Source organism: Suricata suricatta, chromosome 6 (assembly GCF_006229205.1).
Source record: "Suricata suricatta isolate VVHF042 chromosome 6, meerkat_22Aug2017_6uvM2_HiC, whole genome shotgun sequence".
Lineage (NCBI taxonomy): Eukaryota > Metazoa > Chordata > Mammalia > Carnivora > Herpestidae > Suricata > Suricata suricatta.
In genome coordinates this window covers 84,567,816-84,593,446 of record NC_043705.1, presented here as the reverse complement: position 1 = coordinate 84,593,446, position 25,631 = coordinate 84,567,816, and the positions used below count along the sequence as shown (strand labels likewise).

General features: G+C 36.2%; 1 protein-coding gene across 6 annotated transcripts in view; it reads left to right on the top strand.

Moving 5' to 3' along the window:
* Positions 1-25,631, top strand: part of NSD1 (nuclear receptor binding SET domain protein 1) — a 137,724-nt gene that overhangs the window by 73,142 nt on the left and 38,951 nt on the right. For all 6 annotated transcript variants that reach the window (XM_029942769.1, XM_029942771.1, XM_029942767.1 and 3 more), the window contains exons 6-12: positions 13,135-13,259; positions 15,524-15,794; positions 16,931-17,040; positions 19,220-19,295; positions 21,595-21,713; positions 22,649-22,792; positions 25,042-25,165. In XM_029942769.1, the coding sequence (XP_029798629.1) occupies positions 13,135-13,259; positions 15,524-15,794; positions 16,931-17,040; positions 19,220-19,295; positions 21,595-21,713; positions 22,649-22,792; positions 25,042-25,165 (969 nt within the window). The remainder of the gene's footprint in view (positions 1-13,134; positions 13,260-15,523; positions 15,795-16,930; positions 17,041-19,219; positions 19,296-21,594; positions 21,714-22,648; positions 22,793-25,041; positions 25,166-25,631) is intronic.

Below are 25,631 nucleotides of genomic sequence, written 5' to 3'. Positions count from 1 at the left end.
GTAGACAGAGGGGACATGTACTTGTGGGAAAAAGAAAGTGTTGTGTAGTACTTATTCGAAGGCCTTTGGTAGCCTTGATGGGCTCTGAGAACAACAACAAAAAAACTGAAGTATGAGGATATCTTTCCTTAGCCAAAGAAAAATGGTAGAAGTCTTTTAAAATATTAATATTACACAGTATAGTTACTGAGGATAAAACTGACTATCCTTAAACATAAAATTTTCCAAAGTTGTTATCACAGTAGATTCTGTTTTCTAACAGCTTTGTTGAGATATAATTCACATACCATTAGATACTCCATTATTTTAAAATTTATACTTCAGGGGTTTTTAGTATATTCACAGACTTATGCAGTAACCAATATAATCAGTTTTGGAATATTTGCATCACCCCAGAAAGAAATGTACCATTTATTAATCTTTCATTTCTCCCCAATCTGTAGATTTCCTGTTCTTTTCTTTTCTTTTCACTTCTTTTCTCTTCTTTTCTTACCTCTTCTCTCCTTTTCTTTTCAACTTCAATGCAGACCCTAAAAAAAATTTATTTTTATTTTTATTTTTTAATATAATTTATCTTAAGTTAGCTAACCAACGGTGTATAAATTGTGCTCTTGGTTTCGGGAGTACATTTCCATGATTCATTGTTTACATATATATAATACCCAGTGCTCATCTCAGCAAGTACCCTCCTCAGTGCCCATCACCCATTTTCCCCTCTTTACCGCCCCCCCCCCCCATCAACCCCTCAGTTCTCTGTATTTAAGAGTCTCTTGTGGGTTTGCCTCCCTCTCTGTTTGAAACTATTTCCCCCTTCCTTTCCCCTCATGGTCTACTGGTAAGTTTCTCAAGTTCCACATACGAGTCAAAACATGAAATCTGTCTTTCTCTGATGGACTTAATTCACTTACCACAATACCCTCCAGTTCCATCCACATGGTTGTTAATGGAAGGATTTCATTTTTTCTCATTGCCAAGTAGGATTCCATTGTACGTATAAACCTCATCTTCTTTATATTCATCAGTTGATGGACATTTGGGCTCTTTCCATGATTTGGCTGTTGTTGAAAGCATTGCTATAAAATTGGGGTACAGGCACCCCTATGAATCAGCACTACCATATCCTCTGGATAAATTCCTAGGAGTGCTATTGCTGGGTCATAGGGTAGTTCTATTTTTAATTTTTAGAGGAACCTCCATACTGTTTTCCAGAGTGGCTTCACCAGTTTGCATTCCCACCAACAGTCAAGAGGGTTTCCCTTTTTCCACATCCTCAGCAACATCTGTTGTTTCCTGAATTGTTAATTTTAGCCACTCTACCAGTATGAGGTGGTATCTCAGTGTGGTTTTGATTTGTATTTCCCTGATGATGAGCAGTGTTGAGCATCTTTTCATATGTCTGTTAACCATCTGGATGTCTTCTTTGGAAAGGTGTTTGTACTTCTCTCCATTTCTTCTCTGTATTACTTGTTTTTCAGGTGTTGAGTTTGGTAAGTTCTTGATAAATTTTGGATACTAACCCTTTACCCGATATGTCATTTGCAAATATTTTCTCCCATTCATTTAGTTGCCTTTGAGTTTTCCTGATTGTTTCCTTTGCAGTACAGAAGCTTTTGCTCTTGATGAGGTGTTATGATATGTTCCTTCTATCCTGACTTCTTGAGAGTTTTTATTAAGAAAGGATGTTGTATTTTGTCAAATGTTTTTTCTGCATCTATTGACAGGATCATATATGGTTTTTATCCTTTCTTCTATTCTATTAATGTGATGTATCACGTTGATTTGCGAATATTGAACCAGCCCTGCAGCCCAGGGGTGAATCCCACTTGATTGTGGTGAATAATTCTTTTAATATACTGTTGAATTCTATTTGTTAGTGTCATGTTGAGAATTTTTGCATCCATGTTTGTCAGGGATATTGGTCTGTAATTCTCCTTTTTAGTGTGGTTTGGGAATCAGGGTAATGCTGGCTTCATAGAATGAGTCTGGATGCGTTCCTTCTGATTCTGTTTTTTGAAACAGCTTGAGAAGGATAGGTATTAACTCTGCTTTAAGTGTCTGGTAGAATTCCCCTTGGAATGCATCTGGCCCAGGACTCTTATTTGTTGGGAGATTTTCGATAACTGATTGAATTTCTTCATTGGTTATGGTTCTGTTCAAATTATTTATATCTTCCCGCTTGAGTTTTGGTAGTGTGTGGTTGTCTAGGAAGTTGTCCATTTCTTCCAGGTTGTCCAGTTTGTTGGCATATAGTTTTTTTATAGCATTCTTTAATGATTGTATTTGTGTGGTGTTGGTTGTGATCTTACCTCTTTCATTCGTGATTTTATCTATTTGGGTACTCCCTTTTCTTTTTGAGAAAGGGTTTATCAATTTTGTTTATTTTTCAGAAAAAAAAAAAAAAAGAAAACCAGTTCAGGGCACCTGGGTGGCTCAGAAACCAAAAAAATGTCGGTAAGCATCCAACTTAAGCTCAGGTCATGATTTCGTGGTTCATGAGTTCGAGCCCTGCATCGGGTTCTGTGCTGATAGCACAGAGCCTGAAGCCTGCAGCCTGAAGCCCATTTCAGATTCTGTGTCTCCCTCTCTCTCTGCCCTTCCCTTTTTCGCACTCTGTCTCTCTCTGTCTCAAAAATAAATAAACGTTAAAATAATTATTAAAAAACCCCACAGCTCTTAGATTCATTGATCTGTTCTGTTTTTATTTTTTTTTAGATTCTATATTATTTATTTCTGCTCTAATCTTTATTATTTCTCTTCTTCTGCTGACCTTAGGGTTTCTTTGCTGTTCTGTTTCTGTTTCGTTTAGGTTTGCAGTTAGGTTTTGTATTTAGGATTTTTCTGGTTTCTTGAGATAGGCCTGGCTTGCAATGTATTTTTCCGTTAGGACTACCTTTGCTGCATCCCAAAAGATTTGGACTGTTGTGTTTTCATTTTCATTTGCTTCCATTTATTAATTTCTTCTTTAATTGCATGTTTGACCCATTCATTCTTTAGTACGGTGTTCTCTAACCTCCTTGCATTTGGAGGCTCTCCAAATTTTTTCTTGTGGTTAATTTCAAGTTTCGTAGCATTGTGATCTGAAAATATGCAGGGTATGATCTTAATTCTTTAATATTTATTATTTTTAAATTTTTTTAATGTTTATTTTTGAGAAAGTGCGGGCAGAGGAAGGCAAAGAGAGAGGGAGACAGAATTCTAAGCAGGCTTCAGGCTCTGAGCTGTGAGCAGAGTCTGATGTGGGGCTTGAACTCATGATCCATGATATCATGACCCGAGCCAACATTGGACACCCACCAATTGAGCCACCCAGGTGCCCCAATTCTTTTATATTTATTGAGGGCTGTTTTGTGACCCAGTATGTGATCTGTCTTGGGGAATGTTCATGTGCACTCGTGAAGAATGTATATTCTGCTGGTTTTGGATGAAAAGTTCTGGATATATTTGTAAAGTCCATCTGGTCCAGTGTATCATTCAAGGCCGTTGTTTCTTCTGTACATTTCTTGTCAATAGAATTATACAGTATGTGATATTTTGGTGTTTCCTTCTTTTAATTAGAATGTAGCAATGGGTTATTATTATTGTGGTAACAAATACATAGATTTACTTTCTGACCAAGTGCCAAATTAACATTACAGTAGTTAACTCTTTGCATATTGTTGTACAACAGGTCTCAGAACGTTTTCATTTTTCATGGCTGAAACTATACTCCTTGAACAGCAACTCCCCATTTCCTTTTCCCTCCACCCCCTGTCAACCATTCTAATTCTGTTTTTAGGAGCTGGATTACTTTAGATACCTCATATAAATGGAGTCGTGTACTATTTGTCTTACTGAGATTGGATTATTTCACTTAGCATAATGTCCTCAAGGTTCATCCATGTTCTAGCTTATGATGTGATTTCCATTTTTCCTGAGTTGAATAGTTCAACTCAATACTGTTATTGAATAATACATAACATATATTTTTTAATCTATTCATCTACCAGTGGTACTTTGAGATTGAACATTAAGTTGCTTCCATAACTCGCCTATTATGAATAAGGCTACGTTGAATATGGATGTGCAAATGCATATATCTTTGAGATCACATTTTCAGTTCTTTTAAATATATTCCAGAATTGGAATGGATCATATAATTCCATTTTATATTTTGAGGAACCTCCATACCATTTTCCATAGAGGCTGTACCATATTATAATCCTACCAATAGTGCGCTACTAGTGTTCCAATTTCCTCACATCCTCACTAGCACTTGTTATTTTTTGATGGTGGCCATCCTAACAGAGGTAAGTTGATGTCTCATTGTAGTTTTGGTTTGCATTTTCCTGATGATTAGTGATATTGATCATCTTTTCATATGCTCATTGGCTATTTGTATGTTTTCTTTGAAGAAATGTCTCTCCAAGTCCTTTGCCCATTTGTGAATTGGGTTCTTCTTTTGTTAACTGAGTTGTTTAATCTGGGTGATCAACCCTTATTTTTGATATATGATTTTTAAATATTTTCAATCATTTTGTAGGTTTTTTTATTATGTTGTTTGCTATGCATAAAATTTTAAGTATCATGTAGTCAGATTAGTCTATTTTTTGCTGTTGTTTCCTGTGCTTTTTTGTTCTATCAAAGAAATATTTGTTCATTTCATTCATGAATTGAATCTTTTTCCTTAATTTTTAAAAAATGTTTATTATTATTATTTATATTTGAGAGACAGAAACAGTGCGAGCAGGGGAGGGTCAGAGAGAAAGGGAAACACAGAATCCGAAGCAGGCTCCAGGCTCTGAGCTAGCCATCAGCACAGAGCCTGACATGGGGCTCAAACCCACAAACAGTGAGATCATGACCTGAGCCGAAGCCAGTCGCTTAACCAACTGAGCCACCCAGGCGCCCCAATCTTTTTCCTTTTCTTCTGGAGTTATATAGTTTCAGGTCTTAGATTTATTTTTTTAATATAATTTTCAGTTAATTTTTGTGTGTAGTGTGCAATAAAGATCCATCTTTCTTTTGCATGTGGATATCCACTTTTCCCAGCACCATATACTGATGAGATTACCCTTTCCTTGTTGTGTAGTCTTAGCATTACTGGTCAAAAATAATTTGATCTTAACATGTATGAGTTTATTTCTGTGCTCTCCTTTCTGTTCCAGTGATCTATGTGTTTGTTTTTATGGGAATATCATATTGTAATGTAGCTTTGTAATATATTTTGAAAACAGGATGTGTTTGTTTTTTTCCAAAATTAATGGCTGTTTGGGGTCCTTTAAGAGTCCATGTGCACTTTTGGATTTTTTTTTTCTATTTCTGCAAAAAATGATACTGAGATTTCGGTAGCAACTGCAGTAGTCTGAAGATCACTCTTGGGTAGTATGAACATTTTGACAATATTAAATCTTCTAGTTCATGAATATGGATATCTTTATTTGTCTTTAATTTCAGCAGTATTTGTCGTTGGCCCATGCACAAGTTTTTCATATCCTTGGTTAAATTTATTCCTATGTATTCTATTCTATTTTATACTATTGTGTGATTATTTTTAAATTTTCTGTTTGAATTATTATTAGTGTATAGAAATGCAACTGATTTTAAAAGTTGATTTTTGTACACTGCAACGTCATGCAGTTGTTTCTTCTTACCTTTTAATTTTTTTTTTTTTTTTGGTGGAATCTTTAGGATTTTCTACATATAAGATCATGTCACCTGTGAATAGAGACCATATTTTTTCTTACCAATTTGGATGTTTTTTTCTTTCTAATTCTTGTCTAGTTGCTCTTGTTTGGATTTCCAGTATTGTGTTAAGTAGAAGTGGCAAGAGTGAGTATCCTAGCTTTGTTCCTGGTCTTAGAGAAAAAGCTTTCAGTTTCTATTATAGATTTCATGTTACGGTATTTCTTGTATATGGATTTACATATATGACTGCCTAGTTTGTTGAATGCTTTTCTCAGGAACAAGTGTTTCGAGGAGTGTCTGACTGGCTCAAGGTCATGCATTCAAATCTCACCTAAAGTGTTTGTTTATTCTGGAGGGAGAGAGGGAGAGAGAGAGAGAGAGAAAACCAGTGGAGGAGGGGCAGAGAAAGGGGGAGACACAGAATCTGAAGCAGGCTCCAGGCTCCAAGGTGTCAGCCCAGAACCCCATGCAGGGCTAAAACTCATGAACCGTGAGATCATGACCTGGGCCAGAGTTTGACGTTTAATCAACTGAGCCACACAGGCATGCCCTTCCTCAACTGAGTTTTTTAATTTTAGTTATTTTTTATGTTCATTTGTCTTTTATTTATTTTTAAATGTTTATTTTTGAGAGAGAGCATAAGCTGGTGATGGGCAGAGAGAGAGGGAATCTGAAGCAGGTACTGTGCTGACAGCAGAGTCCAATGTGAGGCTTGAACTCACAAACCATTAGATCATGACCTGAGCCAAAGTCGGATGCTTACCCAGCTGAGCCACCCGGGCTTCCTGATATATATATGTCTTGTTTTTACCATGTCAATACCACAGAGTCTTAACTTGCCCTATATTTGTAGTAATTAATTATTGTAGTTTTGAAATTGGAAAGTGTGTCCTCCAACTTTGTTCATTTTCAAGATTGTTTGACTTTTCTGGATATTATGCATTTCCATTGGCGTTCTCAGACCAGCATGTTAATTTCTGCAAAAAAGTCGACTGGAATTTTGATACATGGATTGTGCTGGATTTGTACATCAGTTTGCGCAGTGTTGCCATTGTTAACAATAGTTTTTCTAAACTATGAACACGGGATGGCTTTCCATTAATTTAGTTGTATTTCATTTATTTCAATCATGTTTTATAGTTTTCTGTGTCTAAATCCTGTGGTTCTTTTAATTTATTCCTAAATATTTTATTGTTTTACTTTTTTAATTTTACTTTTTGGTGCTATTATAAATGAGATCATTTTCTTAATTTCATTCTGGGGTTGTTCATTGCAGGTATACAGAAATACACTTGATTTTTGTATATTGATTTTGCATGTTGCAATCTTGCTGAACTCATTTTTTAGTTCTAATTTGTTTTATTGTGAATTCTTTAGGATTTTCTATGCCCATGATGATGCCATCAACTAATATACTTTTACTTCATTCTTTCTAATCTGTTATTTAAAATCAATTAATTAATTATTTATTTATTTTCCTTTTGCCTAATTGCCCTCACTAGACCCACCAGTGCAGTGTTAAGCATAAGTGGAGGGAACAGGCACTCTTGTCTTGTTCCTGATCTTAGGACAAATGTATCCAAAATTTGACTATTAACTATGATGTTAGCTATGACTTTGATAGATGGCCTTTCAGGTTTAGAAAGTTGCCTTTTATTCCTAGTTTATTAGATAATTTTTCTGTGTCTGTTGAGATGATCTTTTTTTTTTTAATGCCCTTTATTCTGTTAACATGATTATTCATTGCTTTATTTTCTTACGGGGGTTACAAATCCACAGAAGGATCAGGCACAGCTTCTCAAGGACTTAACTCTCCCTCCTGCTCCCCTTTTACTTCTTGCCACAGCACCTTTTCTTGTGGTCTGCTGGGGCCTAGGACGTGGTGTTCTTTTGCTTTAATGTAACTCTGAGGATAAAGTTATTGGGGCCCTAGTTTATTCTCTTTAAAAACACTTTGCAGATGTGAGGGCGATCTGGCTGCGACATCTGTCACCCCATTGATCGCCAGGGTTGATTTGGCTGATCTGGCTGGCTAGGTGAGTGTCCCCTTCCTCCCTCACCGCTCCATGTGCGTCCCTCCCGAAGCTGCGCGCTCGGTCGAAGAGGACGACCATCCCCGATAGAGGAGGACCGTTCTTCATTCAAGGGTATTTATGTAGCTGCGCTCCCCTGCTAGAACCTCCAAACAAGCTCTCAAGGTCCATTTGTAGGAGAACATAGGGTAGTCAAGCTTCCAAGACTCCAGACACATCCAAATGAGGCGCTGCACGTGGCAGTCTGCCTTTCTTTAAAAAAAAAAAACAAAAACAAAAAAAAACACTTTGCAGCATTTGTATTTGTTTTCTATAGGAGGTTGGGCTGAGTAACTTTATTATTATGAAGAAATGTGTGGACTTTTGCCTTATTGCCCCCTTCCTTTATCTCTTTTGCCTCTGAGGTTTCCAAACTAGGAAAGTAGGTGTATGACAAGGGCTAATAATGTGGGGTGAGGAATGATGTAGCTCTTTGTACTATAATGTAGTTCATTAGGAAAAGAAAGATTTATAATTCAGTCTTTTAAGTTTATTTATTTTGAGAAAGAGATAGAGCACAATTTATATACCATAAGGTTCACACATTTTAAATGCATGAGGAAGTGATTTTTAGTAAATTTATTGAGTTGTGCAACCATCCCCATAAATTAGTTTTAGAACGTTTTTTTTAACCCAGTAAGAGTCCTCCATCCCATTTATAATTTGTTTGTACTCCTAGTCCCAACACTGATTCCACCCCCACCCCCCTGCCACATTCCTCTTTTGGACATTTCATATTAATGGAATGGTATAGTATGCAGTCTTTTGTGTCTTGCTCTTTTCATTTAGCATAATATTTTTCCAGTTATCCATATTGTAGCATGTGTCGAGATATATATATATATATATATATATATTTTTTTTTTTTTTTAAAGTTTATTTTTGAGAGGCAGAGCACAAGCAGGGGAGAGGCAGAGAGAGGGAGACACAGCATCCAAAGCAGGCTCCAGGCTCCAAGCTGTCAGCACAGAGCCTGACATGGGGCTCAAACTCATGACCCATGAGATCATGGCCTGAGCCAAATTTGGATGTTTAACCAGTTGAACCACCCAGGTGCCCCTCAATACTTTGGTTTTTATTGCTGAATAGTATTCCAGTGTATAGGTAAACCATATTTTATTTATCTATTCTTCATTTCGTGAAAGCTTGGGGTTGACTCAACATTATGGATATTTCATTATTTTAGCTGGTATGTATACACTCAATAGTCAAAAAAGACATTGTTAAACTTGTCCTGTACGAGCAATTTATTTCCGTTCTTCACAACAGGTCCTGGCTCTGTGCTAGGAATTGATGCATAGTTGCCAAGAAACTTGATGATCAAACTTTGGCTCCTGCTCAGTTTCATATTTGCTCTATATATTGAGGTTTGCATGATTTATTCCTCTCTCTATTAGTTTTTGTAATTTTTAACTTTTTAATATTTACTTTTAGTACCCATAAGGTCATATTCCTCTTTTGCTCTTGATATTCTTTATGTCGGTTTGGCAAATCACTTCCTTTTGGCCAGTTGTAGAGTAGTTGGAAATGGTGAGTTTCTTCTCCCATTTCTTTCAGCTCAAAAGCAGTTTTGTAGGATGAGTAATCTAGGTGAGAATATAGGTGGAAGTAGGAGGTTGTGAGGCAGGTGTAGTTGAGGAGGACATGAAACAAACTCAGGAAGCATCTTAGGTTTTAAGTCATTCAATTGTGACCAGGTTGTTATTTACAGGGTGTTACTCTATTGTAACTGTACCTGTGTTACTGTATTGTTTGGGGGGGGGGGACGAGATTTGTAATCTTTTCCTTAAAAGGACAGATAGTAAATATTTTAGGCTTGCAAGCCATATTGTCTTCTGTCACTCTCAATTCTTTCTATCACAAAAGCAACCCTAAATCAGTAGTAAACAAATCAGCATGGCTGTATTCCAGTAAGACATTATTTATAAAAGTAGTCCCATTGGGGGCGCATGGGTGGCTCAGTCAGTTGAGCAACTGACTTCAGCTCAGGTCATGATCTCATGGTTTGTGAGTTCGAGCCCCACATTGGGCTCTGTGCTGATGGCTCATGGCCTAGAGCCTGCTTCAGATTTTGTGTGTCCCTCTCTCTTTGCCCCTCCCCCATTCATGATCTCTCTCTCTCGCTCTCTCTCTCTCTCTCTCAAAAATAAACAAAAACATTTATTAAAAACATAGTCCTGTTGGTAGTTTGCCAGACCCTAAACTTTTTAACGATTATTTTATATAACTTGGTTAAGAGCAATGCATGTACTTCTGCAGGAACATAATAGGTATGCCAGATATAGGTTTCCTCTTAATTTTCAGTCTTTTGTGTCCTTGCTTATTTTCTTGTGGATCTTAAGGAAATGGAGAGCTGAAGGACTAAAGTTTAATCTGAGAGGTTACTCTGAGAGAAGCGAACCCAAAGAGAATGGGAGTCAGAGGCTTCAGGAGAAAAGGGAAGGACTAGCCCATCCAACCTTTTAAAACAACAAAGGAGAGGGGAACCTGGGTGGCTCAGTTGGTTAGGAATCTGACTTGCACTTAGGTCATGATCTTGTGGTTTGTGAGTTCGAGCCCCATGTTGGGCTCTGTGCTGGCAGTTCAAAGCCTGGAGCCTGCTTCGGGTTCTGTGTCTCCTCTCTCTGCCTCTCCCCTGCTCACACTCTGTCTCTCTCTGTCTCTCACAAATGAATAAACATTAAAAGAAAATTAAAACAACAAAGGAGAGAATACAGCCTCTGTAGGACTGAAATTTAATTAGTGGGGGGAAGTAGTGATAGACGGTGGTGGGGAGACGGGAAAGGCATATAATGATGTGACAGCATAGGGATAGGTTTAGTAAAAAGTACGCAGTGGTTTTGGAATGTAGACAAATTTTGGTTTCAATCATTGCCTTGCCACTTAAATAATGGACTAACTTGAATGGTCTTAGGCACTTTCCTTTTCTAGCCTCAGTTACATTTTTTATAAAATGGAGATGTTATCACCTATCCTGTAGATTGAAGTGAAGATTAAAAATTCATGAATGTTACATGGCTGAACTGTGACTTGAGCATAGTAAACCCCTGTTATTCCCTATCATTTCTTTGGTCTTATATGTTAAAAAATGCCATTGGTGTTTAAAAAACTCTGATGGGGCGCCTGGGTGGCTCAGTTGGTTGAGCATCTAGCTTCAGCTCAGGTCAGGATCTCTTGGTTCGTGGGTTCGAGCCCCGCGTCAGGCTCTGTGCTGACAGCTCAGAGCCTGGAGCTTGTCTTTCGATTCTGTGTCTCTATCTCTGACCCTTCCCTGCTCATGCTGTCTATCTGTCTCTCTCTTTCTCTCTCAAAAATAAATAAAACATTTAAAAAAATCGGATGCTATGTCTAAGGGGAATACATTAAAGGCATAATCTATTTTCCTCAGAGCATAAAGTTATTTACCCATCAGCTGTCACAGGTACTGTATATTTATTTCAAGATCTATTTGGCTTATTTCTTTGCTCTAAGAGATTTTTCAGATATTATCATTTAAGGGGAACATTTTAAGTAATTGTTTTGCTTAGGTTTTTCAACTTCTTTTGAAATACTTGCTTGGGAAATACCAATTTGGGTCACTTAAAGGTTTGTGGTTTAAAAATGTTAAGTTGGGAAAATTGCATTGGTTGAAAGGTTTAACAAGCCATATAATTATAGTGGGAGCTCTGTAGGTTTATAAATTTGATAACTCTTTCAGCCTCTACCATTAGCTTTTAATTTTTTATGGGGTCATAGCAAAATTGAGAGTAAGACCAATAGATTGCCCACTTTGTCCACACACATATTCAACGTTCCCTATTATTAACATCCCTCACCAGGGTGGTACATTTGTTTCAATTGATGAACCCATGTTGACACATTATAATCAATCACCCAGAGTCCATAGTTTACCTTAGGGTTCATTCTTGGTGGTGTACATTATTTGGGTTTGGACAAATGTATGATGACATGTTGCCATGATTATGATGTCCTACAGATTATTTTCACTGCGCTAAAAATCCCTGTGCTCTGCTTATGTATTTATCCCTCTTTCTCTCCCATGCCTCCCTTCCCCACCCCGTAACCATTTTTTATGGTCTTTATAGTTTTGCCTTTTCCAGAATGTCATTTACTTGAAATCATATAGCGTGTATGTAGCCTTTTCAGATTGGCTTTTTTCACTTTGTGGTATGCATTTAAATATCTTTCGTGTCTCTTCATGGCTTGATATTTTAGTGCTGAGTAATATTCTGTTGTCTGGACAATACCTGTGTCTTGGTTCCTTCAAAGTTTTGGTAATTATGAATGAAGCTACTTTAAAAATTGATGTGCAGGTTTTCAGGTGAACATAAGTTTTCAACTCCTTATATATTAGATTTAAATAATTAAGTGGTATATATTACAGTGAAATTACAGTAGTTACAGTTAGAAAAATATTTTCCATATTTTGTCATAATTCAGTTTTATGGCTTGTATCAAAGGAGTAAAATCCTTTGCCAAGCTGTGATTTGACTTTTTCCTTTTAGTCTCAACTTTTGTGTTTCTTTTGTTGAGGGAATGTCAGTATTGCCACATTCAACTGAGGCAGAAACTATTTTCTCTGAGGTCATTGTGTCATGAAATACCTCTTGCCTCTTGAGTAGACTGTATCTTACATTCTGTGCTGATTAGCTTTTGCTCCCAAAAACCTCATAAAACGATGATAGCGTGTTAAGCTGGGACAAAGTTTTATCAGGAAACTATAATAGGTCATTGTTTTACCATTAATTTAATGAAGAATGGTATGATACTTCCAAATTTTGACCATAAAACAATGCAAGTGTTTTCTTTTTAAACTCTGTATTTTTATCTTACTCTGCCTTTGATATACATGGCATATACATTTTATGTCATTGAGGTAATGTTGCGTATGTATAACTAATTACATATTTTTAAATGATTCTATTTAGAATATTCCTCAGTTTTCTAATGTGAAACTCACTACAACCATGATATGAAGTTGTGTAAATTGCTTTTGAAATTCACATGGTAGTACTGATTAGGTAAATATTTCATCTGAATATCTGTGTAGTATTCTGCATAATCCAGAGGGATATTATTAAAATAACTCATGGTGTAATTTTTGAATTTGTTTTAGACTATATTTTAATGTTAGCTGTATCTGTCACTAGTTAGTTCCAATTTAATCTTTTCCTTAACTTCAGATGGGCTGTATGTATGTGTATAGAGCAACACAAGTCTCTCCCCTCTCAACTTTTGCATGTGAGAAACCATAGGAAATCACTTTTAGCCTTTTGGAGCTTAAGCAGAGTGTTTTTTCAGAGTTTCTCATCTCTGTACCTTTGAGAGTGCAAGGATGGTTGCATGAAAACAGTGATTTTTCCTCTTTTTGGTTAATATGAACTTGTTCCACTTTTAGCTGTGCGGTCAGAGAAGAAGCGTCTTAGGAAGCCAAGCAAGTGGCTTCTGGAATATACAGAAGAATATGATCAGATATTTGCTCCTAAGAAAAAACAAAAGAAGGTGCAGGAACAGGTGCACAAGGTATGTTCCAACATTTCAATAGTCTTTTCATCAATCCTTTTAGGATGCTACAATTTTGCCTTCAATGTTTTGTCTGCATGGGATAATAAATTTCTTAACTGGGATCTTTTTCAGTTTTTTATCTCCAATTTCTGGCACAGTACTTAGAATATGGTAATTATACAGGAAATGTATAAATGTGTCTATGCACTATATACACACGCATACACAAACTCTCAAGTTTTTCCCTTTTCTTTCAAAGAGTATTTAATGATTTAGGATAAAGTATTTAGTAAAATCATAGAATATAAATATATATGGTAGGATCATAATTTTTTAAAGCAAACGTTGATACCTTATTTGCTTTATTTCTTTACTCAGTTTTTTTTTACGTTTTATTTTTATTTAAATAATCTCTACACTGAGCTTGACTCATGACCCCGAGTTCAAGAGTTGCACACTCTTCTGACTGTGCCACCCAGATGCCCCTTAATTCAGTTTTTTTAAGCTGGAAGTACTTTATTTTTTTATTAAATTGTTTTTAATGTTTGTTTATTTTTGAGAGAGAGAGAGAGCAAGCATGGGGGAGGGGCAGAGAGAGAGGGATATACGATACCTGAAACAGGCTGTAGGCTGTCAGCATAGAGCCTGATGTGGGGTTCGAACTTGGGAATGGCAAGATCATGACCTAGGCTAAAGTCGGACACTTTACCAATTGAACCACCCAGGTGGCCCTACCCTGAAGTACTTTAAAGTAAATTTAAGACACTTTACCTTCTATCCCTCAATAATATGCACCTCTAAAAATAGAACATTTTCCTTTATAACCGATACAACATTACTGTATCTTGTAAGATCAGTTTATCTAATAAGAAATCCATATTTAGATATCCTCACTTGTCCTGTAACCTTTATATGTGGTTTATCCATTTCAGGACTACACATTTTATCTAGTTGTTACATTTCTTAAATTTCTTTAAATTCAGAACAGTCTCCCTGTTTTATGACCCTTCCTAAGTAATGAGAGTGAATACCTTACAGTGTCCCCCTTTTAGATTTGTATGATTGCTTCTTCATAGGTGTCACTAATCTATCCTCCATTTTCCTTGTTAAATTGAAAACAATTTGATGGATTCAAGTTAAACAATTTTAGCTGGATTAAATTATAGGTGCTACTGTGTTATATATTGCATGACACTAGAAGGTATTTAACATCCAGTTGTCTACAGTCCTGACTAATTTCTTCTAAGTCACATTTTGCCCCCTTTGATCAAGAAGTATGTGTGTGGGGCACCTGGGTGGCTCAGTCCAGTGTCCAACTTCGGCCCAGGTCATGATCTCGCAGTTTGTTGGTTTGAGCTCTACCTTAGTCTCTGTGGTAACAGTTTGGAGTCTAGAGCCCATTTCTGATTGTGTGTGTGTGTGTGTGTGTGTGTGTCTGTCTCTCTCTCTCTCTCTCTCTCTCTCTCTCTCTCTCTCTCTCTCTGTGCTTCCCCAACATATGCTCTGTCTCTGTCTTTCTTAAAAATAAATAAACATTAGGGCGCCTGGGTGGCTTAGTCAGGCATCCAACTTCGGCTCAGGTCATGATCGCACAGTTTGTGGGTTTGGGCCTTGTGTCAGACTCTGTGCTGACAGCTCGGAGCCTGCTTTGTATTCTGTGTCTCTACTTCTCTCTGCCACTTCCCTGCTCATGCTTTGTCTCTGTTTCTCAATAATAAATGTTTAAAAAATTAAAAAATAAATGAACATTCAAAAAATACTTTTGTGGATAGGGAGGATTATCACTATGGCTTTAAAGAATTTTTATGGCTTTAGTATATATTAATTGCATTTTTCCCTTTTTAAAAAATTATAGTAAGATACATATAAAATTTCGATTTGTAGACATTTTTAGGTGTACAAGTTCTCTTCATTAAGTACGTTCACATTGTTGTGCAACCATCACCACCATCCATCATCTCTAGATTTTTTTTTCATGTTGGCAAATTCAGACTCTGTACCTATTAAAGAATAACTTCCCACTTATTTTCCTCTCAGCCCCTGACAACCACCGTTCTATTTTCTGTCTCTATGAACTTTTACTATTCTAGTTACCTCATATAAGTGGACTCATATGATATTCATCCTTTTATGTTTGGCTTATTTCGCTTAGCATAATGTCTTCAAGGTTCATTCATGTTGTAGCATGTGTCAGAATTTCATTTTTAAGTACATTACTGTTTTTAACACCCGAATTACAGCAACTTTGGTCTATGGATTCTACTTCTGTTTTTTGCCCTTAGGTAAGTTCCCGCTGTGAAGAGGAAAGCCTTTTAGCCCGATGTCGATCTAGTGCTCAGAACAAGCGGGTGGATGAGAATTCTTTGATTTCAACCAAAGAAGAGCCTCCAGTTCTTGAAAGGGAGGCTCCGTTTTTGGAAGGGCCCTTGGCTCAGTCAGAACTTGGAGGTGGACATGCTGAGTTGCCACAGCTGACCTTGTCTGTGCCTGTGGCTCCGGAAGTCTCTCCACGGCCTGCCCTTGAGTCTGAGGAATTGCTAGTTAAAACACCAGGTAAGATGGAGATGGGGTCTCAGTATGTAAGTGGATAGGATTTTAGTATGTTGCAATGAAAAGCCAATAGTGTATCTCTATACATCAAACTACCCACTTCTGTCGTGGGAAATCCCCAAAGTGCTGGCCAATTCAATGTAATTCAGGGACCGTGAATTGGTGGTACACTGTCCACTGTTGCTTATCAAGACTGTAGATCAACCACCATGTGTGTCAGCACTCAGTATAACAGGGTCTAGGGGAGGGGCACTACACACTACAATAAACACATGAAACTTAAGCTTCAGATACTGGCTCTACCAATCCTTGTGTTACTTAGGAAGTTGTTTAACCTCTCAACTTCTTTCCTCATATATAAAATGGACATCATAATGTAATTTACCTGACACATAGTAAGCAGCTAATTGTAAATATTCCCTTGAAATTAATTACCAGTTGATTATCATTTTATCATTCTTTATATACATGTCAACCTGTTGGGAGTTGGGTCTACACATATGGTCTTTAATTTACCTTCTGATTCTTAAATATTATAGAAACCCAAGGAAAATTTTGGATGTAACTTTTTTACATTCCTAACAATAGCTTATGATATTATTCCTAAAATAAAGGCATCACAGTTGTGCTTATTGATCAAGGCAGAAGAACCAAAAAGACCTTAAAAAAGAGTAATAATAATAGTTACTATTTCATTATCTATTTATGTACCAACCTCTGTTTTTAGGCTCTTTTGTATAATTCTTAAGAACAGCCCTACAAAGTAAATGTCTCTTTTATTTGTTTTGGAGCAGAATAAAATTTATAACCTTGGTGCTCTTATGCCTGATTTCAGGCTCCACCTTATTCTTTTGACCTTACTGCCAATTAATTATTATAAAAGCAGTCCTGCCCTTTTGATTTTTCCTTTAAGTTCTATATGAAAACATCTTCACATTAGTTTGTATCTGCATTGAGAAGTATTTTCTTTTATGTTAACAATATTTTAGAATAAATACATTCCTATCCTGTTCCTACCCAGAAAATGAGGAGGAAATCATAAAAATATGGTGATTCATTTTTCTGTGGCATGTAGAGTTTTTTAAATTAGCATGTACCCAGTTTCAAAATTACCTAATGAAAAGATACCTGCATTTCAGGAAATTATGAAAGTAAACGTCAGAGAAAACCAACTAAGAAACTTCTTGAATCCAATGATTTAGACCCTGGATTTATGCCCAAGAAAGGGGATCTTGGCCTTTCTAAAAAGGTAAGATACTTCAGTCCATTCTAAAATATGATTAAACCAAATGGAAATGTGTGATTTTAGAAACAATCTTTTAGTAACACTTAGCAACATTGATGCACACTTAACATAGAAAATACAGACTGTTAGAGGATATTCATTTGGTCTAAGAGATCCTGTATTAAAGTGTTTTTGCATTTGTGTGGACATGTGTATCAGTTGGTTTTATTTAGATTCTCTTTTCAAATGAAAATGATAAAAGGTTTTAAGATTGAGTGAAATTTGTGTTTGTTGTCATTTCTTTTCCGGGTTCAAGACTTCTTCCCTGATTTCTACTTTATTTCTGTCTCTGTAGGCCACTAACCTACTCTTATCCCATTGCCTTGTCTGCATAATAGCTCAGAAAAGACTCAACGCAATTATAAATCAGATAGAAACATTTGAACTTAAGTTTTTGAGTGTGCAGACTTGGTTTTCATTAGCCAAGAAAGCATCATTAAATAGTAGATGGAGATAGAAAATTGTTTCCTAATTCTATAATGATAATAGCTAGATATTAATTTTTAAGAAACATCCTGTTGCCCATATGTGTGTCAGAAAGTGTTAGAAATTCAGTTGTTAGTATGCACAGATTTCCTGTTAAATTTTTTTCTTTAAAGAAAAAAAATGGAGATTGCCCACATCACAAATAATTTGAGGTTTGTGTCTTTACTAGGTATAGCAGCCTTCTATCATTTAATTTTATATTGAGATCCCCAGTTTTGTTTTTTTAGATTTTCGCCCATGTTGATTAGCATATAAATGTAAACTCAATATTTTGTTTTTGTGCCTTATGTTAAAGGCTGGATTATATCCTTTACTTTTTTTATTCTTCTCAATCCATGTCTTAAGACACCGACTTTCCAGTTCTTAGGTTCATCTACTCTCTGAACTTTATCGCAGTTTGTACAGTGATCAGTGACAGTATCATGTCTCTGAATCATCATCGTCTCATTGCACCTTACACTTGTAAGGCTGTCATAGTCTCCTTCTGCAGTGCTTTCTCCCCTGGCTCTGTCTTATTCAAATCTTAGCCACTTTCAAGATTGTTGGAAGAGGTAGATTGTAAGGGCCACAGGGAAACTGGGATTCAGTTGAGTATTTTGAGTGTGGAAGGGACATTTGCAATCAGTTGATAAATTTAGTAGTATTATACAAGATGAATTATGTAAGGCTATGGCATCACTGCTGGAGGCGGGATAATGACAAATTTTAAAGAAAATCAGAATTTGGGCCAATTAAGTGAATGATTCCCCTCACCCCTGTTTTATTGATATTTAATTGACATACATTGAATGATGGTTTGATTAATCTATATAGTGAGCATTTTTAAATTTGCTGCTGTATTTTATCTTGTTTTCACTCCAAGCTTTAGGACTTTTACAGCAAGAATAGCATCCATTATGTTGACTTTCTTTTGGCACTTAATTTTGTTTTTACAGTCATGTTGAAGAATATTTTTATTGTAGGAGATGTTTTCTTGGGCTGGCACTAATTTACACAGACGTTATTAGTAGGGAAATAAAACATGCAAGAAATTACTCTTGATATTTAAGTGTTTTGTTTTGAATTTTAACGTTGCTTTCATTAACATTAACCTTCAGCCACTTATAGCAGAAAGACATTCTATGGTTCAGAGCATTCGAGTATATGTGCTGCTGAAGTGAGCACTGATTCAGAGCTCTTTAATACTTAGAATTCAACAAATAAATAGGTTTTGTAAAAATAATGGCTATAAATGCAGTTTTAAGAAGATAGTTTTTAAATATAGGGTGGTATGGAATAGAACAGAGATCATGGGTCTGGTTTCTTGGTCACTTCAGAGCACCGTTCTGTATCTGCTTGACATATTGGGAGTTGCTGCATAAGCCCACCCACCTCTTATCCCCTATTTTTAAAGGAGTATGTGTTTGTATGAGTCTTGTGGAGTTGTGTTTTTGTTGCTGTTGTGTTTTATCTCATGTCTTTGCCCATGTAGTTTCTGTTCAATCCATTACTGTTATACTGCTTGCTTGCTTGCTTGCTTGCTTTTTTTTTGTTTTTTACTTTTAATGCAGCCAGGATTTCTGTATCTGTGATAATAGACTGTTCAACTTTTGGCATATAATGTAAAGGGTTTATTTTCTATTCTTTTGTAAACCTGTTGCATTCTATTTATTTGTAGTGTTATGAAGCTGGTCACTTGGAGAATGACATTAATGAATCACGTGCTGCATCTCATTCTAAAGAGTTTGGTGGAGGTGCGTATTTTTGAGATTTAAATGTTTGAGAAAATGTAATGCAGAAACAACCATGAAGCACTTTGTCAGCTAACTAGAAAAGTTGTTACATATATTACATATGTAACACAACCACTGAGGTTGCAACTTCTATGACTTGTTTGCCCAAGGGGCTCCTGGCTGGCTCAGTTGGAAGAGCAAGTGACTGTTGATATCAGAGTAGTGAGTTTGAGCCTCACATTGGGTGTAGGGATTAACTTAAAAATAAATAAGTAAACTTAAAAAAAAAAAAAGACTTGTTTGTCTAAAATATGCTTCCCAGTAGAATGCCTGACACTAAAAAATTGGATGGTCATCTTCAGCTTCATGCTGAAATTAGAAATATGTATTTGGAATTTAGAATCCTGGAATTAGAATTCTATTAGAGTAAGGAATTGGTAGGAAAAATAGAGAAAAATGAGCTACTTAATTTTCTTATTAGAAGGTTCTCTTACTCTATCAATACTTTCTTGGCTTTGATTCAATTTTTATTCTATAGGACAGAAAATAATGGAATGTGAGTTGAGAGGTAAATTACAAGTCATCTAAGCCAGTCTTTCTCAAATAGTCTTAGTTTGTTTTTGTTTTCTGTGTTTGCTTTTTGGGGTTTTTTTTTTTGGTCCCCCCATCTATAATCTTTGCTGAGTGAGTATATGCTTGAAAAGGGGAGCTTACAGTTCAGTCTGGTCCATTGTGGTTGCTTCTTAAGGGCTTAGAAATCTTTTATATTGTTTTTGAATCTGACTCTTGAAACTTAGACTCGGTAATCTTGGTTCTGCCTATTGGGGGAATGGACAGCTCTTTATTGAGTAACAGGTACTAAAACAGTATCTGAGCATTTACTCTATTAGGTCATTTGCTCAGTTCTTTTGCTTAGGACGGTTAACTTCTAATCCATCTAAAGCATTATCGAGAACTAGGGTATTATCCATACTATCCCTATATAGAGTAATGTGAAGATGAAAGAGGTGGCAGAGTTGGGAGATCTAAATCCAGACCTGACCACGTTCATTGCCACACTACAATCTTGTTATAGACCCCACATTTTCTATATGCCAACTCTTTCTGTTACTTTGATCATTCTTCTGCCATTGCCATTTATCGATTACTGTCATATCTGAAATGTTAGCCAGATTTGAGCACACAGCATCAGATGTGCGAGCAGACGGTATCACGGGAAGGTTATATTGCATATGATCTTAAATGAGCACATCTTTAAATGTGACCCATGATTATTAAGTTTTCTAGAAAGTAAGTACAGATAGCAGTATGTTCACTTAGGTTAATCTTGTGTCCAAATATAATTTCATAGATTTAGTCAGTTTGCTTGCTTTAAAAAAACCCTCAAAATATCAGTTCTGTTTTATACTTTTGTACTCCAGTTTTTGTAAAACCTAAAACTTGTACTTTGTCTTTTATAAATTTCATCTATTTCAACTCCTGAGAATTTTGATTCTTGAAACTTGATTCTGCTATTCTATTAGTTATTCTTTTAGTTATAGGCAGTCAGCAGCTTTGAGAGCAGAGCTTCCCCATCTCTATCAGGCAGTCCCAAGAAGAGAGCACTAAGTCAGTTTTCCAATTTTCCAAAGTCCAGCCTTCATGTTGATACCTAGCCTAATTATCCTGGAATATTTTATGAAGTATTACTTCAGCTTCCTTGATATTTCTATAACAATGAGGGAGAGACTGGAATTTCATATTGTACATATGCCAGATATTTTAAATTGTTGAATGTTGAAGGTTATAGTACCATTGCTGAATATCCTTTAAGCTACTGAATGTATTAGGGGAGATTCCCCCCCCTTTCCTCAAGCTAGATGTTATGTATTTCGGCTTTTCATCTTAATCCTTAAATTATATACTGCTATAATTTACTGACTTTAATTGTGGAGGTCGGGTTTTAGTATCTTTTCCTGACTACTAAATGTATTTCCTCCCCATCTATAGGATATTAAAGTCCTTTGAGGAATTACAAAGTTTTTCATTTCAATCATGTAAAATGAAATTGTTTTAACCTACTTATACATTTACTATTTAATGTGTATGAGGCAGAATTTATGTATGTGTAGATATTTTCCCAACTAATTATATAGTCATGGGTAAATCTCCCCCTCTCTGTGCCTTTTTTCCTCATGTACCAAGTTGGGGAATTAAATGGGTTTTGATTGGTTTTTCGCTCTAACATTCCATAATTCTATGAGGTCCTTTTAGTTGAGGATAGGAGTTCTTGGACATGTAAGTGATTAGTCAGGAGGTAATACCTGTTTTCTTGTCATAGGCACTACCAAGATATTTGATAAACCTAGGAAGCGAAAACGACAGAGGCATGGTACGGCCAAGGTGCATTGTAAAAAAATGAAAAATGATGACTCATCAAAAGAAGCTCCAGGTTCAGAGGTATTACTCAGTTCCTCATCTTTTAACCTTCCAAAGCAGATCTACTTTTCACAGTAGAGGCCATGTCCCTCTTTCCCTTGAGTTAAGAATAATGTTCAACTGAAACAGCTAATGAAAAGCTATAGGGAATCCTGGAGTAAAAGGAGAGCCTGATGCTAGTAAAAGTCAGGGAAGACAATTTATGGCAACTATGGGTATGATCTTTAACATCCTATGCTCTAGGTGTCTGATGAATTTTATAACTGTTTCATCCAAAGTAAGCTTTTTCTACAACCAAAGAGCACAATGCCAAGTAACCATATAGTCTGAGTGAACTTTCATACTGCCCTTCAATAGTTGAGACTGCTATGATTAGAGGGGAAGGAAACTCATTTACTTATTTCTTGAAACCGACATCTGCCTAATTTTAGAATAATATTTGTAAACATTGACTTTAAGGAAACAAAGGTAGATTTAAAACCATTTCCTTATAAGGCATCAATGCAGCCATTGATGCTTTCTGGCTTTTCAACTCAAAAGAGAATTAGAACAAGTCAAGTCAGCATTACACATTATGATACAGAGTGTTTCTTTCCAGGATAATTTGAATAGAATGCCCAAGGTGGGCATTATTTAGGAAACACTGATCTTGGAAGGACAAATAAGTAATCAAATAAACTTAAGAATGTTTTCTCTCCCTTAGTGAAACCTTAAAATGGAACAGCTCAAAAAGTTCCAGTGGAACAGCCTCAGAGCAGTTAGTGGCAGGGCATGAGGCGCCCACTACCCGCCCAATCACAGCAGGGTTAGAACTAACATTGCATGCAGTCCGCCCGCGTGATTGGCTGAACATCTGTAAGTGCTTAATGGCTAGACAAATAGCAGCCCAGAGGGCGGGGGTCAGATGGAGGAGACATGAATAATACAGATATGGGACATTATTTTTTCTCTGCAAGGGAGAACTGATGACACACAGAACGGCTGCAAGCCCTAAGGAGACCATTGAGGAGGGTGTAGAGAACGATCATGGGATGCCGGCATCTAAAAAGCTGCAGGGCGAACGAGGTGGAGGAGCTGCACTCAAGGAGAATGTTTGTCAGGTAGAAGATGTTGCCCACTTGTATTTTCATTGCTTGCTTGTCTTTTAAGAGAAGCCTTTTTCATCTCTTAATAAGTATTTTTATAGTGCCTACTATGTGTCAAGAGGTTCCATTGCTTTAAGTTGCGTAATACAGTCATAACAGTCTTGTAAAGTAGATTGCCACTATTACCCTTACTTTTATAGACAAGAAAACTGAGGCATAAATATGTAACATAGCTTGCTTATAGCCACACAGCGAAGCCAGGATTGAAACCCGGGCACTCTGGCTTTAGAGACTTAACCACTATGTTGTGATGCCTCTGTGTAAAGAGCCTTTATCAGACTCAAGAGTAGAGTCACTTAAATGGATGCTTTGATTATGCTTTCTTTTTATGGGCTTGATTTACCTGTATAAATTCTTGGAAGCTGGTATATTTAAAAAATGATGGTACTTGGGTTTTTTCCCCTCTTTTCTAATTGAAACAGCTACAAAATAAAAATGGCCCACGCCCAGAATATGCTGTGATGAACAAGAATTTCAACTTGGTTCCTTTGTTCATTTTCACTATTACATAAAAAAGGGTGATCATATTCAAATGAGCACGCAAACACAGTGTTAGTCCTTAGAGATTGTACGCCCACATGATTATCAATAAAAAATGGTTAAAGGTATAGTGGCCTTAAGGCTCTGCATTGTTTGGTTCACTCTTTTTTTAAATCTTTTTGGTTCACTCTATTTTAAATAAAATAAATCAGATTTATTTTATTTATATATAATATATTACATAAAATATATATAATATATTAATTTATTAATATCATGTACTTTCACTAACATGGTTACCAATTTGAAAAATGAATTACATAGTCATCTCAATTAAAGGTTAGTCCATAACATTTGGTTAATTTGAAAACATTAATCTTTGCTATGTATTATAATTGAAGTTGTCCTGTTTAAATGATGAAAAGAAATTTGTTTATTGTACATAAAAGCTGGTATCACTGGTACTGTGACTATACAAAACATGGCATTTTTCAGTTTCTGTGTGAATAGAGGATAATGGAATAGACAAAGTTTAATAAGACTAATTTATACTATAGGTTGATTAAGACATTGAGATCTGTCTGCTCTTAATCCCTGGCTACCTCTGGCTTTCCCCCCAAAGTTCTCCTACTCATTTGTTTATTAAGTTATGATGTTAAGTGGCCAAGACCAGTTCTGTTTTTTGGGTTCGTAAACATATTAGGCCGCCTAATCACCTTTCCTCTTTCTTGTCTTACATAATAAGTATAAGACTTTTTGTCATTTTTATATTTTTCTGCTAATCAGTATGGGGAAACAAGTTTGGGTGTTAGAGGGATAAAAGTAACAAATGTTGAGAATTTGTAGAACTTTCACAAATCTTACAGTGTTTTAAAACAGACCCAGATCTTTATTTCTTAAGGCCTAATCAAAAATGGCACCCTATCTTAGATGAGATCATCTTAGAAAGGTGACTTCTCTGAGATGGTTGTAGATGTATCTCAAAGGTTGTTCAGACCTTGAGTAGAGCGCTTTTGGGTCTCTTTTACAACCCATGTCTAGCTAATCTTGCTTGAACTATTATAGTAGCTTCCTTGATTGGCTCTTTGATACTGTTCTCACATATCTCATTCTTGAACTTATTTTCCATGTAGTTTTTAAATGAGTATTTTATTTTAGCCTTCGCTTCGTAAAGCCCTCTAATGGTACATCTTTGTAAAAACAATAAAATCTGAAGCTGCACCATAATGTGTAAGGCCACACAATCAGGCTGTTTCCTTTTTCTTACCTCATCTTCTACCACTTCTAACTTTTGTTCACTTTAGTCCACTGATTTTCCTTATGATTTTTAGACATGACATAGTTTTTCCTATCTGTGGACTTTCTGTACTGGGCTTCCTGTTTGATCATGTGACTGACTTGTAGTTCAGAACCCTTTCTGAGAGGCTATTCCTAATCGTCCAATCCAAAATAACTATTTGAATTCTCTACCTAATCTTATTATTTGGCATGTTTCCTGTTTGTTTACTTATATTTTCTATTTATAGAATATATGAACCGTGAAAGCCAGGGGACACTGTGGTACCTGGCATAGAGGAGTTAATCACTAAACATTGGCTGAATAAAGAGAGGGCTTTCTGCTTTCCAGAAAGCTGCTACTTAATCTTTGCCATCATGAAGGTCTTCTGCTTGAGACTTTAAAAATCCTTTTTCCATAGACATACCTGTCTTCTTTCTCTTAACAGAACTGTGAGAAACTGGGTGAACTGCTGTTATGTGAGGCTCAGTGCTGTGGGGCTTTCCACCTGGAGTGCCTTGGATTAACTGAGATGCCGAGAGGAAAATTTATCTGCAATGAATGTCGCACAGGTGAAGTAGATATAGAAGGGTCTTCTTCCAAAGATGGTTTGAGTTTTAAGTTTTTCAGGAAAAATTCCCAACATTTATTGGATACACTGTTTTTGTGGCAATACTGAACTAGTTGCTACAGACACAGATAGGTGCTTTGTGATCTTTGCCTGTAGAAAAGAATACCAAGTGAATAATGACTGAATGGTATAATAATGATGCAAAAGTATTACAGTAGAGATACATTTAAAGTGATATGTAAACAAAGATGAACCAGTGCCACAGAGAAAAATAACTGAGCTTGACTTTAAGAGAGACATGGACATTGGTGTAGGGAGGGGGAGACAGAAGGTCCAATAATTAAAGTAGAAGGCTTTGGGTGTTTAGAGTTTAAGATATTTTAGAGAAGAGGCATTGATAGTGACAAGGAGGGTTTCTGGATTACTGTCCGTGTTTTCTATTTCTTAAGCTGAGTGGTGCTTACATA